The sequence below is a fragment of the Crocodylus porosus genome, unplaced genomic scaffold (genome assembly GCF_001723895.1).
Source record: "Crocodylus porosus isolate Cpor-Errol unplaced genomic scaffold, CroPor_comp1, whole genome shotgun sequence".
NCBI classification, from domain to species: Eukaryota; Metazoa; Chordata; order Crocodylia; family Crocodylidae; genus Crocodylus; species Crocodylus porosus.
Genome location: NW_017728932.1, coordinates 14,306,513 through 14,325,044, shown reverse-complemented (window position 1 = coordinate 14,325,044; position 18,532 = coordinate 14,306,513). Strand labels below are relative to the sequence as shown.

Genomic DNA, 18,532 nt, shown 5'->3' with positions numbered 1-18,532 from the left:
CAAATCTTACAGGGGGGCTCAACCCCTCCTGAGCTCCCTCTTAATTCACACCATCATTAGGACTGAGGTCTGGGACCCAGAGGCAAAACAAAGGCCAGGACCAGCTATAAGGGACCAAAGTTAGTCCAGGCTGGGTCATCCAGCCATTACTTTGTCAGTAGACTCTAGCCCAAGTTAGCCATAAACTAGACCCAAAATCCTGACAGAGTGCGCATACTCATGGGATTAACCAAATTTGGTGCCTGTTTTTTGCTCCATGATTCTTTCCAATTCTTAGAGTGTTTAGAAAATATCTACGGAAAGAGTTAATTCCCTTTCTCCCCTTCTTGGACATTACGAAGGGAGCAAGGTAGAAATAGTGCAGATCACTCAAACCTTCTTGTAACAAGCGTGTGTTCAGTTTTAACTGTAAAGCATAAATCTGGCCCTCCTTAGTGATACTGTACAGAAATCCCAGTGGAAGTTTTCCCTGCTGCTAACCTGTCTACTTTCCTTTACAATGATAAATGGCTGGGGGGGGCTGGGGAGAAAAGAAAGCTATCTAATCTTCAAACTGGTTGCTTTCTAAAAGGACCGAGAGAGAGAATGCTGATTCATCCAAGACAGAATTTCTGCTATACAGCTGCATCATTGATATACGTTTTGTTTCTCTTTCTGACCTTTGATGCTCTTGTAAGGAAGTCTTGGACAAAGATGTCTGATCAGCTAAGACAGACATGGTTATTTTGGTCTTCTTTTTAAATGTAATTGATTGCCTATCCTCACTTCCATTTTCTTCTGCATGCAGTTGCTTAGTAGCTGTCACCTTTGCTTTTAGTCTAGGTAACCATTCCATGCTGACTGGTTCACATTACTTCTGATGCACAGTGCAAGTTCATCACCTTTTCAGGATATCTGGTGATTGATTCCTTATGCCTCGTGGAGACCTGCACTATATTTGTGGCTGAAAAGAAGTTGCTTGAGGAGATCTGAGATCTAGTTCTCAATGGTCTCTGTGCATTGCATTACTTTTATCGTTGCTCAGGGCCATTCACTTGTACATTAGACTCTGATGTTTATTAAATGTAGTAAAATTAGTTAAACGCAGGCTGTTGCTGGCTAGGTAAATCCCTGCAGCAAAAGTCCCGATACAGTGAGAATGAGATAACCATACACCGCACTGCATGGCTTTGCTACACATCAAAAGCCTTATATCCTGTGCCTCGTATATTAGCTCTGCATTGCACATATGGAGTATTGCATGTTAGTCTTCTTGACTATGAAAAATAAGGGCCTGGTCATGCCCATGGATTGCAATAGAAACAATATTGGGCTTTAAGGGTTTTGTGATTGTTTTTTAAGGCGTGTTTTGGAAATCTTCTGCATCTGAAAAACACTTATGTGGAATATGCACTGCTGTCTGGCTTTTATGTACCAGAAAACTGGTGGGCTGCACCTGTTATTCTCCACTAAGGGTCTGTCTCAAAGGTTTCTCAACTCCACAAGATTTGCTGCTCAGGGGTTGTCTTGCACCAGTTCAGTTAAACTAGTTATATCACCGTATAGTTTCTTCAAGCTCCTTTTTTACTAACTTGTATGCCCCTTGCATCTAGCTTTTCCTCCTGCAGCTTAAAAACAAAACAAGGATGTGAAAATCTACCAGTAAGCATGAGAGACCAGTCCCCAAAGGAGTCAGGAAGGTATGTTTTGTGCTGATTTTTGGTTCCCAGCTGATTTCTGAGTTTAATTTAAAAAATTGTTCTGTCTGAGAGAGAGGGTATATTGGCGCTGCAGTCATATTGCAGATATAAAGGACTGGCTCAGGCACTGGGCCCAGAACCTGGACTGCCTGGATATTTAGCCATCTTATCAGGCATGTTTTGAAGCCTGTGCCCCGTTTAGTTTAGTTTCATTGCTGCAGGCTAGCTTAGCTGTGCCTCCGCTACACTGCAGCAAAGGACACGTTTTAAGCTGAAGCTGCCTGGCATAGGCAATTACTGGCATGGCCCTTGATTCTTGTACGAGAGGTTCACCCTGTGATTTATTTGCATGCCTTTTGATTTTGTCCTACGTCTCCTGGTTCTTCTTTCTTTTTTAATTTAAATGTTGAACCTGTTGGTGATGGGAAGAGAAGCCATCCTCTAATCCCTGCTCTCTGCCCCAACAAATGGCCCGTCCATTTGCAAGCATCGTTAGGGCTTCATCCAGCAATAGGCCTATCCCCTTGGTTTGTAATGAATTCACGCTCCCCCACGTCATGGACGGTGCCCAGCACCGCCTGCCGTCAGGCCCCGACTGTCTCAAATTGTGTTTTCTGGCTGTTCAAACAGTGGTGGGGAGCCCTGATTGGCTGCTGCGGAGGTGACTTTTTCTTCGGCTGGAATGTTCCACTATAACCGACCCACCAGGGGAGTTCTCGTCTTCAAAAGAGACATTCTTTCTATACAAGCTGCAAAAAGAATTATTTAATGACATCATAAATTAATACAGAGAGGCACAAATTTTCCAAAATGTGGAGAGACAAAAAACAGCATTTGCCAAAAAACACCCCGGCTCTTCCAGACTCTGGCCTCTCTGGGGCCTGCGGGCTGCCAACGATACCAAATTCGACGGTAGGGAGGAGGGACGGGGGCTTGCATGGATTAATTTTAGCTTGTTTAACTTCTGGCGCATACTAGTATTAGTCACATACTCAGCAAAATGCGGCAAATATTTGTTCTATGTAAAGTAAAAGCCAAATTCAATGTTGGCATGAGCCAGTAGCAAAGTAGTAGAACTGACCCCACTTGTGCCAATGGTGCATTTGGAAGCACTACCTTTAATTTTATTTTTTTTGTGGAGATTATTAACATATCAGTGGAAAACAGCCTCTGCCCCTTTCCAGCTTTTCTTCCCCTGGTTTTTTCTTTAATTTTTTGGCCTTAATCCCTGCACTTGGATTGTGGAGCCCTGTTACGACTGTGGGGTCAGCATGAGGACTGAGAAACCCCTTTCACAAGTGAGGCGCCTTTCCTTCTTGATGAGAAATAGCTGTTTAAATTGCAGAAAATAAGTACTAGATGGCAGTAAGTGAGCTCAGGCTGTGTCATCACAGGACAGATATTAAGATGTGTTTGAAAAAAAGTCACCTTTTCTCCCCTCCCAAAATAGCAAAGCCTGGACTCTACAGCTCTGTGGAGTCTCCAGCCACAGGTTAGACATGAGCGTCCCAGGCATGACATGGCAGCAATCAAGACCCAGAGACAAGGCTTGCCAGACCCCTTCAAGCCAAGCTGGGGCCATGTCAGGTAGCCAGGACTGAAATGCAGAGCAAGGGACTGAAGCTGTGGGGCATTACCTGATCAGCGATGCATGCCTCCCTCCTGCTCACAGAGGCTGGCAGCCTGCTAGGTCAGACACTTTTTTCATGAAAAAACACAAAGGTCCAAGCCTGTCCCTTCCCAGCCAGTTGTCCAGTGGGTAGGGCACTCAGCTGAAGATGTGGGTTTAGGTTTGAGTCAATCTTGAGCTAAAATCTCTGAGCAGCGTGCTAGCTAGGAGCTGATACTTAAAGCTAAAAACAGAGGACTGGTTTAATTCCAGGACAAAGACTTTTATGCTAGGATCCTGCAGATGTGCAAGCTCATTGTCCCACTTTAAGTACCTGTGAAGGATCTGAATTAATACTCTGCCCCAGGAAAACCAAGGCTCATTTGAGTTCATTGCCATTCGCCCTGTGTCTCTAAACCATTTTGATGCCACAGTCAGTAAAGTGGTCATCTGTCCAGTTGTCTAATTTTAGCCTGTGTGAATGCTGACCAATGGAAACTGGCACCTATGATGTTAGGTGGCAGCTCATTAGCAACATGGAAAGTATCAGGGATGCCGCAGTAGTGAACTCGGGCACCTAAGTAAGTACTGCAGAGGATCTGGACCTAATGCTGAGCATTCAAAGTATTAGGGCAAGAGGAAGAGTGGTGCATGCACATGCACATGCACTTGCTAACTCCATAGTTTGCTTAATAGGTTGTGTTGGTAACTCCTCTAGAGTGTTTTGTAAGAGGAAGAAACAAGGCTTGACATTGGATTTTTTTTCCTGGAGATTTCTCACAGTCTCCAGTAGGTGTCTTATGTATTTATGCTCCTAAACACTCAGTTGGGAAGCATTGCCCCCATAAGATGCTCATTCTTCAGTACTGTTGGACTTTTAAACCCCAAGTTAATATCCCTAAGGTTGCTGACACAATAGGACATTTTTGGGTTAACTAAGAAGCTGTGCAGCTTCCAGAAATTATGTTAAAACCTATTTTTAAAAAAATAAATCAACCCAGGAGGCATGGAGCTGGTTAAACCTAGAAAGAGCCTCTGTCTTTAAAGAATGCAAAAAGCCATATTTGTAAAACAGGCAAAACAGCTCAGAATAGATGGGCAGAAGTAGGCTTGCGGTCCCATAAATTTTAGGAAGTGGTGGCAGCACCAGTCTCGTCTAGTGTTGACGCAGCGTCACTATGACAAATGGAAACGCACACTTCGGCTTACAGCCTGTGACATCTGGGCACCTTCGCTACCTCTTTTTGCCTCCTTAAGTCTGGAGACGTTTATAACTGATGTTTAAAGAGATAATGCAGCATCATTTTGGGATTTTCACACAACCTTTAGAGTACTGAATTCACCCCTTCCCGTCACATGGTTGCTTTGCACCATTATTCTATAAAAAGGCTTTGTTTCTAGAAATGGTGTCAATTTAAAAAAAAAAACCCACTTAACCATGAAATAGATGCTTCAAATAAGACAGAGGGGCTGTAGCCTGTTAAAGGTCAAGAACGCATACTAGGAAAGTAAGATTTATGCAACTAGAGGGGGGAGAGAGATGGGAAGATCAGACGTCCAGTGATTCATCACAGAACATTTTATGCTAATTATTGAAATGCACCCAGAGACAGTTTATAGTAGTAAAAGGCTTTATGTTCTGATATGTAAAATAAAATGTTCATGCTATGTAACAAACATTTAAAAATTCCACACCACCTGTATCTAATGTGGTTTCTAATAAAGATTTATCTGTAGTATATATGTTTTTATCTAACCATTCTTAGTTTTTACATCAAAAGTGTGTAATAAAAAAAATCTTAAATAGATGTCTTTCCAAAAAAAAAAAAAAAACCCTTTGCAACATTGGTTTTTATTAAGTATTTCATTTGTAAAAAGCAAAGCTGAATTGGACACGTGGCCTGCATTTGTGATATATATATTTATATATATTTATATATATATATATAGATATGTATAAATAGCTATTCAGCATGCAAGAATTGTAGTGATTTCCCAAATATGATTATAAAATCCACACCAACCACACACACAGTCTGTTGAATGGGTATATATGATGGTCCTGGGTGAAAATACCCTCCACTTAAGTGGCCTTGGGGTTGTCTTAATTTTAAACAACTTTCATTCACCAGCCTCTCTTCATTGGGATGGATTCATCAAAACACTGAAGTATTCTGATCTCTCTTTCTTTTTATGTCCTCCACCCATTTGTTCATTCCTTGAGAAGCAGGAAAAATATACTAATCAAGGCAATGGACTAAATTCTTTGTTCCTTAATGGAACCAAATTCCCATTATTATTGGACCAGTGTCCACAGACTATGTGCTGTACAAACTTATAGGAAGATGCAATCTCTGCCCCTGTTTGTACTACTCTGCTGAAGACAATGGGAGTTTTGTTCCACAGAAAATCCCAGCAGTATCCTTCCCACAGTAATTATATGTAGTGATTTCAGGCTTTACCTGTTCCATTGATATTTGTCTGTCACCCAATGTCAAGAGTGGCTTAAGAATTTTTCTCTGTTTAAAAAAAAAAATTGTTACATTTTTTAATTTCATTTACATTTTTTAAACGGGATCAGAAAACTTGAGCTGATACAGCCGGAAGCTGGGGGAATAAGCACAGACATTGCACTTCCCTTGGGACAGAGCCTTTTCCCCTGGGAGCCTGCAGAGGTACAGCCCCTTTGCCCCACTTCTAGTACCTGTGAAATGTATGTGAGAGCACTTTTTTCCATCGAGGCTAATTGGCATTTGTTCCAGGGACATGCTGAGTGTCTAAAGGACTGTGCTGCTCCCAGGTTTGACTCGGAACAGTCAGGACTGACTCAAATGCCACATCTGCTTTTACCCAGGGAATCAAAAGACACGAGTTTCTCACTTCACTTTGTTGCCCCAGCTGGAAAAGTGGGGATAATATTTTAGCATAAGAGAAGGGGAAGTACTTTAGCTCTGGGGATGAAAAGAGTTAAAAGCAGACATTGCTGCTGTTGTTACAGCAGACATTGTGAGCTAATAGACCATTTCCATCTCTAAGCCTTATTATTCTGTGACTTTATAAGCACACAACATACAATGAAAGTGAAGGTCATACTTTTCACAAGTAGCCAAGACTTACTATGAGCATATAGTATTTTAATGAAAGGAAAATGATTGGCACGTTTCGCTTCCTTCGTCAACAAGCTGGTTCTTGGCTAAGGGAGGTGGGAGGACTGACTTTATTTAGAAGTTAGTAAGAGATTGATGAATCCAGGCCATTGAGCCAAGGGTTATTTTGAAAAGAATTGTTCTTTCCACTGAACTGTTTGCGTGTGCAAAGATACGAGCCCTTCATACACACACAATCCTTGGAAATGCGCATTTGTGTAGGTTTCACTGAAGTGCAAGTTACCCACAGGTATTAACACTGAATTAACATTGTCCTGGAGCAGGAAAGCTAACTGTTTCATTACTCAGACACCAGAGTCATCCATCAGTCCAGTTTTCCACAGTTCCCATTCCTGAATGATACTGTAATGAAGATTCTCTCGACAGCGAAAAGCTTTGTGAGTACAGAAATTCGTTTGCTGCGTTTAGGTGTGGAGACGGGGGTTTCCTCTCGCACACAGCTGGGTGCACCCTTTCCCGTGGGAAAGATGAAGAAGGAACTCGCTCCCGAACCTGAGACTGAGAGAGTTGATTGTAGACGCTGAAGTGGCTGTTACCTGGTGGTTGCGAGCCTTGACTTGTGATGGAGGGGAGCCGTGGCATCATGGTAGTGGCCGTAAAATGCGCAGGGAAAGGCTGGTAAGGCACAGTTTCCATTGTCTGAACACTGTAGCTGGTGTAAGGTGCAACCGAAGTCCACATATTGCAGCTCAAAGGGGGAGGCGGGGGTGGCAAGTCATCGACTGTGGAGACGCCTGCGATTTCAGCCCCAGAACTAGAGTACATGCATGCTTCCCTAGGCGTCACCTCACTGCAATAGGAAGGGCTTAACATCTGCTGGTCATATGGAGGTGGTGAACGGAAATAATGGTCTTCTCCGACGGAGGAGGTGGCTTCCAGATAGGAGCGCTTGCAGGGCAGGTCGAGATGCCGAGCAGTTTCTATAAACACAGAAATAAGCAATTAGGGAAAAGCTTCCAGCGAAAAAAAAGCATTAATTCCCCCCCCCCCCCCCAAACAACAACAACAAAACCAAAACAAAAAACAAACCACTGTCAGGCCACTTGATATTTCTGTGGATTGCCTTTAAAGCCCTATAATTAGTTTGCTAAGTTTCTTGCACTGTTTTTCAGGCTGATCCAATTAATCTACTTAAAAGAGATTTTGGAAAGAAATATTTAATATCAAAAAGGAATTACAGTGCCAATATTAGTCTAAACCAATCAGCCCTAAAGCATTTTTGGCTACATTTTTTTATCAGTTTTTTAAAAAGTGACTTCGGCTACTGCTTTTACATCCCACGATTACTTTTCACTCATTCAGATAACTGAGGACCATGACACGTTTGTAGTGTTCCTCTTGACATACTCAAGAAGTCTTTTAAAATGTCTTATCGCGACCTTTCTTCCTGTCTTAACAAAAATCACTACACATTTACCAGATATTCATGTCAAAGGCTGCAGAAATATTTCAAGATAAAGCGGGGGGGGCCTCCGACTGGTGAATGTTTCTGAATGTGCTAGGGCAATAGGCCCCTTTCCTCTGGCTGCGTTCACCACCATTTTCTCTGGAGGACCAGTTTTAATGTGGAAGATCTTGTAACCCCATTGATCGGTAGTATTAAAGAGTTCATTTTAGTTCTGCACCTTTGCCTTTGGCTTTTTCATTTCCCTGTGAACAGAGGAGTTTCACAGCTGAGATGAATAAGCAGCTAATGAGACATGCCAGTGCTGGGATATTTTTCTGCACAACTTCCATTCAGTGTAAAGCCTGGCATGATCAGATCTCATCTGATATCAGGCTGAAAGGAGTAGTGCCTATTTAAAGCCTGGTCAGCAGGGAAAGAAGGATGTCTATAAATAGCTACTGTAATAATAAAAATGCATAAACATTAAGATAATTAGTAAGGCTCAACCCTGAAAAGTGCTGCTCATGTGCAACCCCCGTTGACCTCAGTGGCAATGACATGAGCCTAGGCCCTGTTTGAACAAACTTTGAGTAACTATGCAAATTAACGTACGCATCTATTTGCAACTGGACCAATATTATTGATGAGACTTATGAGGAGGCAGATGCTGCTCCACAAGTTGACCTCGTGCACCCGTGTGTGCAGAGCAAGCTGCTATGAACTGTGCTGAGAGGATCCTTTCCATACAACTGGCGTTGGTGCCTAGGCAAATGGAAAGTGCATAAAGGCACAGACACAGCCACTTCATGCAGATTTAAAGCACGGGTGTTTGGGCTTGTGGTCTTTATTTTTAGCTCAGATAATTTAATACCTGAAGTCCCTAAAATAATAACACAAATAAGAAAACCTGTGTAGTTGCATCTTGCCTACTGCCCCCCAGGTGTGAACAGCCTGCTCTCTAGGGACCTGGCCAAGCACAAGGCCCTGCTCCCTGAATTCCCCGGCTTGTGCAGGAGCTATGAATGCTCCCTGTTTTCTGAATGCAAAGGGTCACGTGAAAAACTCCAGCAGCGCTGGCACAGTTTTCTCTACTTTGGGAAGCCCAGAAAAAAGAGATCAGATTTGATTTGGGGTTTAGGGAAGAAGGTTTATTTGCTCTTTTCTGCCCAGTTACCTCTTCTTTTTAGGCAGTGGTAGAAAAGCCCTGAATCCCTCTGAGCTGTGAAGGTGTTGAGAGACAGATCTTGAGTATCTGAAGCTGCAAACTGCATGTGAGCCCCGTTCTCATACTGATAATGTTGAAGGGTCTGGTGATTCCCGTGGAGCGGGTTCACATCAGGCTTTGCTGAAAGCTGCCCATGAGTGGACACCAGCCTCTGCCTCATGATGCTTTTGGAAATGACAGGGTACTCTTTGCTGCAGAAGGTAAGAAAAGTTATTTAGCACTTTGACAGCAGTCTGTATGTGCATGCAAAACTATGTTATCCTGCTTGGCTAAATCACAGCATCTTTTGTCCACTGATTTCAAGGCGCTTTATACAAAAAGGATTCATCCTCCCACCAGCCTTGTGGAAATAGGTCAGTATTGTTCTGAGACACTAAGAAAATAAGGAATAGATTTTTCAAAGAGAAAAATGGCACGTAAGCACTTGAATGCCCAGTGAAATAGGTAGTTCGGCGTCTGAGTGCCCCTAAAAGACGACTACTATCGATTTGTTGTACATATTTAAGCAAAGTCAGGGTTGGAATTCAGGAGTCCCCTGCTCTAACTACAAAACCACTTTTCCTCTCTCTTCCCAGTCAAACCCAGGTATTACTGTATTAAAGCAAGACATAAATGGCATGGCTTTGACTGCACACTAACTGCCATACGTGGTGATGTGCATCTATAACCACAGTCTGCACTCAGTACATCCACACATGCTGTATCAAAGCCCTTGGAGTGTGAATGGGAGGAGAGATGCTCGAGCCGTTTACTGTATTTTAACCAGCTGACATGTCATTGCTCTTTTTCTCCGCACCTTTGTAGCCGCGCCACACGCAGATCGCTGTCGTCACTTCCCCGGAATCCCTTTGCAAATGGGTTGTTTTCAATTTTCAGCTGGGTTATCTTTAAAAGAATGAAGCAAAACATAAGTCATTTAACAGTGTATCAGAACCATATGTTCAGTGGCCAGACTAGATTTGCAGAGCTCAAAAGATGCTTTTTTTTTCTTCTTTTACATATAAGATGCATGGTTTCATCCCAAGTCCAGCAGTGGTTCAGCTACTAAGAGCTGTTATAGCAGAGGAGGGGCTTGGTAAATTCAAAGCTGGGGGAGAGGCTCAAGATACAAACTTTAGATCTAGATCTGAACTTCTCCAAAGCTTTTATGTTCACTTACACTCAGCTTGATGGAGCTTCTGAAGCCAAGGTTTTGGCTTTGCCTGTTGTTGAGCTAATTGTGAACTATGCCGTTAGGAGCTGAAAGCCAGCTTCCCAAGGTTGGGACTGTTTGCATGCGGGACCATCATGACTGAAAATGTATCTTCTGTGGTCCTTGCGCAATAAAGAAAAGTCCTTCTTATACCTTGATGATAGAGACCTGCAAGATTGTAAATAAATGTCACCCCCGCACCCTTACCACCCAGGCACCATGCTAACAGTCCTTTCCTCCTGCATGAGAAGATGCAAAATTCAGTACTACTGGGTGTGTCTATATGTGCTTAAATTTACTGCGCAGTAAGTAGGAATGGGCTGGTGTCTACACATGCAGGTGTTAAAGCGCATTAATGCTGTGTGTAGACTGACTTGGGACTAAAGTTAGTCCCAAGTCAGTCCACACACACATGCACACAGTGTTACTGCACAGTAAGCTGTCTACATGTGCATTATGGCACAGAAACTAATTGGGTGTAAATTTGATACCTGCATGATGCAGGTATCAAATTTACGCTCAAGTCAGCATAAGTCACAATATTTACTACACGGTATAGGTGTGCACCTGTAGACAGATGCCTGTACCACGCAGTAATTTCAGTGACTGCGCAGTAAATGTGCACGTGTAGACGCACCCACTGTGTTGTAGGGAGGGAAGCAGTTAAACAACAGTAGACTCTCAGTAGCTTCCCAGAGCTGGTGTGTAGCACAACACTGAAAAAAACCTCAGATTTTTGAATATTTGAGTGAAATTGTAACCAAGGGCTACAACTGACAATAGAACTGACCCGTGGCTGCAGAATTGAAAAAGTGTAGCTAAGCTGATGAACAAAATTGTGTGGGGTAGAGGAAAAATGAATTTTAAAGTGTGTACCGCTTTTACCCTGCTTGAAACACTAGTAAATCTGTGTATGATACCCACACACCCAGACATCAGAGTCCTATGGAAGAGTTTTTGTTGTTAGTTTAGTTGTTTGTCTGTAGTGCTCATTTAGTAATCTTTTAACGAAAGACTTTTATAGACAAATGGGAAGGGAGTGAGAACACAGACGGGGGCGGTCACTGGAAAATTTGGCGTCATGAAGCCAGGCAGAAAGTTACAGCAAGAGTAGCTTATGGAGAAAGACTGTAGTTACCATCATAAGTTGGGCAACCGGTCATGATTATTACTGCTACCCCAGTGAAAATGCCAAATAGTCTTTGATTAGGAACTAACTTAGTTCTACTTCTCTTCAGAACTAACTGAAAATGGATCCTGGAAAGGAGAAAATGAGTTCATGGTCTTTTCAGGCTGGAGAACTTCAGTTCGAAGTGTGTTCTCTATGCCGATCTATATCTGGTGGTTAACATATTGCTAAATCATTTCATCTAGGCCCGTATCCTCCAGTGATGTCCAGTGTTACAACGCCTGTTGAATCACCAGACCTATCTCCTACTTCAAGGGTCGCAGTCTTACTGATAGTTATGGGACTGGACAACACAATTGCTGCTGCTGAACCTCCATGTGATTTTCCCCACCTAACCTCATACAAAGAAAGCCCTGTAAATCTTCAGTCCTTTCTGAGCCTATCCAATATAGTCTAAATGCACTGTGTGGGGGGCTGGGGAGAGAGCGGGGAAACACCCCAATCCAGGTACGTCCGATGTCTCAGGCAGGAGTGCTGCAAATGCACGCTGGCCCAAAGCCAGTAAGGTGGCTGAGTGGCATTTAGGGCTGGTTATGCAGACGTTGGAGCCTTGTATCCGTCCTGTCCTTCTGTGTGATCTGCTCTGCCCCTATACCTCTCTCGTGTTCTTGTTCTCTCCAGGAAGGCTGTAATCCCATGCAAGCCTTGGAAAAAAAAGGAGAGGAGCAAACAGAAGCAGGACAGGTCAGTGGTCTCATGCTTGGTGCATTTGCCCAGGAGGTGAATGTCAAGCCCAAGGTGTTTATTCACATTTTCTACTTGAACCCTTCTCTCTTGCTTCTCAGAGCAGTGCTAAGTAGGCATAGGACCTAACAGCCATGTAACTGGCCCTAAATGCCACTTAGGCCGCTTTTAGCAGACTTTTTGCTGCTTACTCTCCTGAAGGGGCAGCTGGATTGGGGCCATTGAGCTGGTGGGGTTCTTCACCGAAGCACAACAACCCTGAAAAGCACAGCCCTTAGCAAGTAGCTGACGGCTTTTTCAGTTCACTAAGTCATACTTCACATGTCCATGGCAACAAAGGCAAGCACATAGCCTGGATTCACAAAAATCTTAGCTACTAGTGAGCCTGCCAGTATTTCTGGTGTAGAGACTGGGCTAGACTCTCGGATGTTCCTTAGGCATATATGGAAAGGGACATTATTCATGTCCGTGGATTTACTCCAAACTCACTGAGGGCACGACTGCAGCCAGGTCACTTGTGGGGAAAAAGCCGGGGCTGGCTTCGGCTCACCCTCATCACCTGGGGCCAAGTTCAGGTTCCTACCCAGCAAAGGAGGGTGCTAGACATGGGGTGTGAGGGAACATTAAAAAACTACCCTCTTCTGTTTAAAGCTGCTTGTCTGCCCCTGGACTTCAAACTGCACGTGTGTCTTGGCATCCTTCTCCGGGCGCTTTCATGGTTTTCTGAAGACAGGCGAAGAGGTAGAAGAAAATCGGTCTCAAAGCCAGTTTGTAAAGCATTGCTATGCACTTGGACACCTGCCTTTGACTGACTGCAGTGGTGCCGCTCGTGTGCTTTTTCAGGGTTAATCACTGCCTCCTCAACCTCATCTTGTTTTTTGCATGCGACACAATGCAAAGAAAAGAAAAAATAGGTAAGAAATGTAGATTCAATGATAAGCAAAGAAGTGACTTGCAAGTGTTAGTGACATCCGGCTGGCTCTAGGGCGCTCGCTTCACACGCGGGTGGGTGTTGGCTGGTCTGGGTTGGATGCGCTTACCTATTGTTTCCATACTCCTTCAGTTTTTCTCCTCACTGCTTCCCATCATCTACAGCTTTGGATTCTCTGGCTATTTACTGCTGTTTCTCGCTCATAAAAAATTCAGTTTCTTCAACAAATCTCCATGCAGTTCCATCTCCACATAAATCCCTGCACTTCTTTCCTCTCCCCACCTCTGCCTTAAGCTTTTCTCAGTTTTTGCTTTTTAGTGCAGCCTTTATTTCTTCCTGTTATTTACCCTGAATCTCACATACTTGGCTTTCCCCTGCCTGCGTGCCAAGTGACATGTTCCTCTTTTAACAGTAAGTTCTTGTGTCTCTCCTTCCAACGCTGGTCTTTTCTCAAGTGGTGTCTGCTTTTGTGCTTGCTTTAAATGTTTGCCTTCCAGTGGGGCAGGGCCCTGCCTATTGTTAAACTTGTCAAGTCCAGCAGACATCTCTAACGTTTTGGCCAGGAGGAGCCATTTTGGTGGACTCTCCATGTTGCCCTTAAATTGGAAGCACAGCTCTTGAAAGGCTACTGCTGTTCTTATAGTTTCATAGATGTTAGGGGCTGGAAGAGACCTTACACATCACCAGGTCCAGCCCCCCTGCACTTGGGCAGGAAAGACGGCTGGGGGCAGATGACCCCAGCAAGGTGGGCATCAAGAGATTTCTTGAAGATTACCAGGGTGGGTGACTGCACCGCCTCTGGGAGGGAGCCTGTTCCAAACCCTCAGCACGCGACTTGTAAAGAAGTATTTCTTTATGTCTAGCCTGAAGCGATCTTCAATCAGATTATTTCTTGTCCTCCCCGGGGGGCCTTGGTTGTAGATGCTCCCCCAAGCCCTTGATATACTTCTAGGCTGCCATCAAGTCCTCTGAGTCTTCTCTTCTCCAGTCTTTCAGTGTCTCCTCGTACGACCTGTTCTCCAGAGGCCTCTAATCATGCGTGTGGCCCTCCTTTGGACTCTCTGAAGCTTCTTGATGGCTGCTCCCACTGGCACTCAGCTTCTGTAGCCTCTTCTGTCTTTCCCATCTCCCCTTCCAGCAGCCCCCTTCCTTCCCTACTTCCTTCCCTCTGCCCCAGGAATGAACCACTGCTGTTCTCCAAACAGAGTGTCCACAAATCTGCTTCTCCTCCTTCTTGGGCCCCTGCTCACTTGGTAGTAGATTATGAGCTGCTCTCACACCAGATCATTTGGGACTAAAACACTAGGCTTGTCCCTGAGAATGTCCCTCAGATCCTTTCCAAATGGGCACACCATACATACACCCCTACACACTTAAGCTGCTAAGGCCCTTTGGCAGCAAGGGTATATATATATATATATATATATATATAAAGGTTTAAGAAATACCATAGATGGAACAAACCAGACAGAAGGCAAGACATACACTCTTGCGGAGTAGTTGCAGTGCATAAAAGGGCAAAAAACGTGGCATGTACATATGCCCTGTGTCCCTGGACTCTTAGGCCTACCTCTGTGGCATGGGCAGAGGCAGAATATGGGTGGCCAGCTCGCAGCTTCAGTCCTGCTGCTTCCTGGCCTGGGCTTGCTGGTAGGTACTTCCACCATCCAGCATTTTTGGCCTCTGGGGCTCTCTCTTTCCAAGGACTTACAAGAATGTTGTTATAAACAGCACCTGCACTATCCTTTTGGATATAAATATATCCTTTACTCAAACAAACGAATGAATGAGAAAGCTCCTGTCATACTAATATATGCGATCGGGTGAGGTACGTGATTGGAGACACGTGAATTTAACGAGCCGTGGGGGGCTGCTTTTAACAGGGGTGTCGAGATCTACTCTAGGCAGATTGTAAACACAGCCTGGGACTGATGCTCCTGGCTCTGTTTTGGATGGAGCTGGTATTTTTTCTCCTTTGATTCCACAGTGGATTCTGTGGTAGCCTAACAATCATCTGATGAACCGCAAGGAGCTTAGGGGTTTTGCCCAACCCCCCACCCACAAACCAACGTGCAGCCAGGCAAGTTTTAATTTCATGTCTTTATTTAGTAACTCTGTAGCCTGCACTTGGGTTTGGTTCTAGTTCAGTCACAACATAGCTTTAGCGAGCCCTTTCTTGCCAGAGAAATGCAACATTTTTTTTCCCACAGCATTCCACCTCTTCTCTCCTTTTTTTAAAGTCATTTGCAATTTCCTTGTGGGCAGAGAGATGTCAGAACTCAACTATTTCTGCTTTTGGGGTGAAAATTCTGCCCTTCACTATAAAATTTTTGCTCTGAAGTGAAATCCTGACTCCTTTAAGGTTGACTTCAGTAGAACCAGATTTTGGTCTTTGATAGTACGTTATGAGTTGCTCATACGGTTTCATCCAACCCAGAAAAGAAATATGGGGGCAATGTGCCAGGACATAAGCCTTCATGCAGGGGGAATTTTACCCATGTTATACCCTCATTTTTGGGGGGCTTCATAATAAACAAGAGCTGGAGTTAAACAGTTTCTCTTAGGAAGTGCCTCTCTCCCTACCTGAATACTCCTTCCATAGAAGCGTTTGGCTTTCTGCTGAAATCCAGGAGACCACACCCTTTCAACTACGAGTGGGGGCTTTGTGTATTTCCATCTGAAAGAATGGATGTATACTGGAAAGCTCACTGAGCTCAGGGCTGCTGGGTGGGTGCAAGGCTGCAAGCCCTTGCTGCGAGGCCTCTAGCTGAGGCTGGTTCCCTCGGGAGCTGCAGTCTCCAGCCCCAGGCAGCACCGAATTAAAATCCAAGCAATAGCCAAAAGCCCTTTATCCATTTAGGTTAAATTGAGTGCCATTCCTTTTTTTTTGTAGGGATGCTTTGGAGGAGACGTTAACAAAGCCATTCGCTGCTGAATGGACAGATTTCCAGGAAACCTCAAGTCTAAAATGCCATGTTTTCTACAGGACTTGTCAGCCCCGGCTGCTGCTCTCCTGACACCTGCAGAGTGCCCCTGAGTCCTATCGAAAAGCTGACCCAAAAGATCCTTTGTCCCTCTTCATAAGACCAAGCGTTTGTCCTCCTGGATCTACCCTCAGCCTCCCTGCTGCACACCACTTCCCTACCGGCCTCCACCTCCGAGGCGGCTGCACATCAATGACTTTGGAAATATAAAGTTTAGGAAACACTTTGGGATCTTTCGGGATGAAAGGTCCTATTGACATGTAAGAATTACAGGCAGCTAATAAATATGCTCTTCCGTCCCTTCTTGGTTAACCATGTTGGTCACCTGACACTTAATAACTACAACTTTGCAAGGAGGACTCACATTAGTGTTTGGCCCGTTTCATTTTGAACACAGATCTGTGTTTCCCCTGCACTTCTACCTGGCTCCCTAAATGCATAACTTGCACAGGCTTCTGCCATTCAAATGTCAAAGCAAAACTGAACCTACTTCTGTGAGGAGGCCCATCAAACAGACCAGACGGGACCAGGATGTCTACATTTGCAATGTGTAGAGGAGGAGTTGGTCTGGGAACATGCTGTGTAGCTTTTACCCTTCGCCCAAGCAGCCTCCAGCTACAACGCCTGGCCTTTTGTTCAAGGGTCTCCACACAGTTTCCAAACCTGCTTAGCATTACATGTTCGGGTACACGGGATGGCAGATGTCAGAGACAATTGCTGGGAGTTACGGGACGGTGGCACCTAAGCTGCGACAGTACCATCTGTCCAGCCTGCTTGGAAGTGCTGACGATTATAAGATGCCCCCATGTCCCCAAGTCCATGGCCCCTTTCCTTTCGTGGGCGTGGTATGTGGTGGGGAGAGGCAGGAGCTTAATGCTACATATTACATCCCTGCCCCACCACTGCTCCGCCACAAGCACCCAGGGCTGTAGGCAAACGGACCTGTTAGAACCAATTTGCTAATGAACGTGAGACTGCCGGAGGAGTCGGGGAGGTCTAGGACCCTACCCTCAAAACGGGGCCAACCTCTGGACAGCTTCAGCTTACACCAACAGTTCCTCTAAGGATTAAATACATTAAAAAAAAAAGCCACAAAGAGGAAAAGAACGTCCATTACTTTATGGGTCAAGTTCCTCTTTCTTTTTTCTACCTCCAGCTCTCCCTTTACATTCTCCCCTCCACTTATACTGTCCACATCGCCCATGATACACATGCCCTTTCAGATAAACCCTACCAAATTTGGCTACTCCCTACCTGCTCAAGAACAAACAGCAAGTTCAATGTTGTGCGATCTATGACAACCCCTAACATATATCCAAAGACACCGCTGAGTCCTGTGTATTTTATGTTCCCCACAAAAAACAAAACACACAAAACCCCCTCCTTCCTCCTTGGTTTAACCACAAGGAAAAGCTCTTAACTACCCTTTTTTGGGGTCACATTCCTTGTATGTCTCACTGAATACATATACCATAATTACTTTTCACTGCAGATTTATGAGCAAGCTTTACTCGTCATTATTAGATCTGCATGCTATTTTGAATGACAGCTTAAAGTTTATGAGTGCTCCGATTCATTAGTTTCTGTATTAGCTGAGGCTGCCAAGTATTTTTACCCAATACATTTTTTTTTTTTTCTTATTTCTCCTGAGCTACATCCTCTGCCTCTGGCCTAACAGGCGCTGTGCTTGGAAGGGCACTTACTCAGCTGGAAGAGTTCATTTTCCTGCACAATAGCAATATGTAAAATAAATATGCTACGCTTTGAAGTGCAATACCCACACTGATGGTTACATACCTGTGCCTGTAAAAAAAAAAAAAAAATCACAGTCCATTTTGGTCTGGGTTAGGAAGACTGCAAACTTCAAAAGCAACAACCAAAATAAAGCAGATTTTGTTACAAAAAAAGCCATACCTTATGATTCTGATAGGAGGTCACTGATATAAAGGATGTTTCAGGAAACACATGTGTGCAGAAGGCTGTGTTCTTCGACCCAAAGGCATTGTTTTCATCTGCCTTCACGATGTGCAGCCGTGGCTGGTATTTATGCATTGAATTGAGAATGATCTGAAATGCAATTAATAAAAATGATATATCTTTTAAACTAATTGTCATGCGTCAATAGAATTAAAAATGAGAAATGCAAGTGTTAATAAAAATGTCACAACAAAGTATGAGCTTTGATTGCAAATAAGGGCAGGAAGACAGTGACAGAGAGAGAACTGAGCTCTGTAAGTTGCCACTTGGATTTTTTTTCTTGGCTGTGTCTCTAGTTCATATGCATCATAATTTACAGGGGGCAGCTTGGTGGTTTTTTTTTTTTTTTTTCCTTCGTTTTTTAATATTCTCATCTCGGCACATGTTGAGGGTGCACGATGTGTTTGCCAACAGCTTAGCGTGGGATCCATAAACAGGCATTACAGATCCATTACCATGCTCAGTAACTTACAGCCTAACGCAAGCATTGGTCCTGGCAGCTGTAGGT

The 18,532-nt window shown here is 44.1% G+C and overlaps 1 protein-coding gene across 1 annotated transcript in view; it reads right to left on the bottom strand.

The window, feature by feature from the left end:
• Window positions 1-5,476: 5,476 nt before the first annotated feature.
• The window catches only part of TBX4 (T-box 4), a 51,213-nt gene continuing 38,157 nt past the window's right edge, over window positions 5,477-18,532 (bottom strand). Inside the window, exons 7-10 of the mRNA XM_019545310.1 lie at window positions 17,962-18,114; window positions 9,864-9,952; window positions 9,017-9,258; window positions 5,477-7,375 (exon numbers count right to left, since the gene is read on the bottom strand). Of these exons, the coding sequence (XP_019400855.1) occupies window positions 6,753-7,375; window positions 9,017-9,258; window positions 9,864-9,952; window positions 17,962-18,114 (1,107 nt within the window). The 3' untranslated portion in view covers window positions 5,477-6,752. The remainder of the gene's footprint in view (window positions 7,376-9,016; window positions 9,259-9,863; window positions 9,953-17,961; window positions 18,115-18,532) is intronic.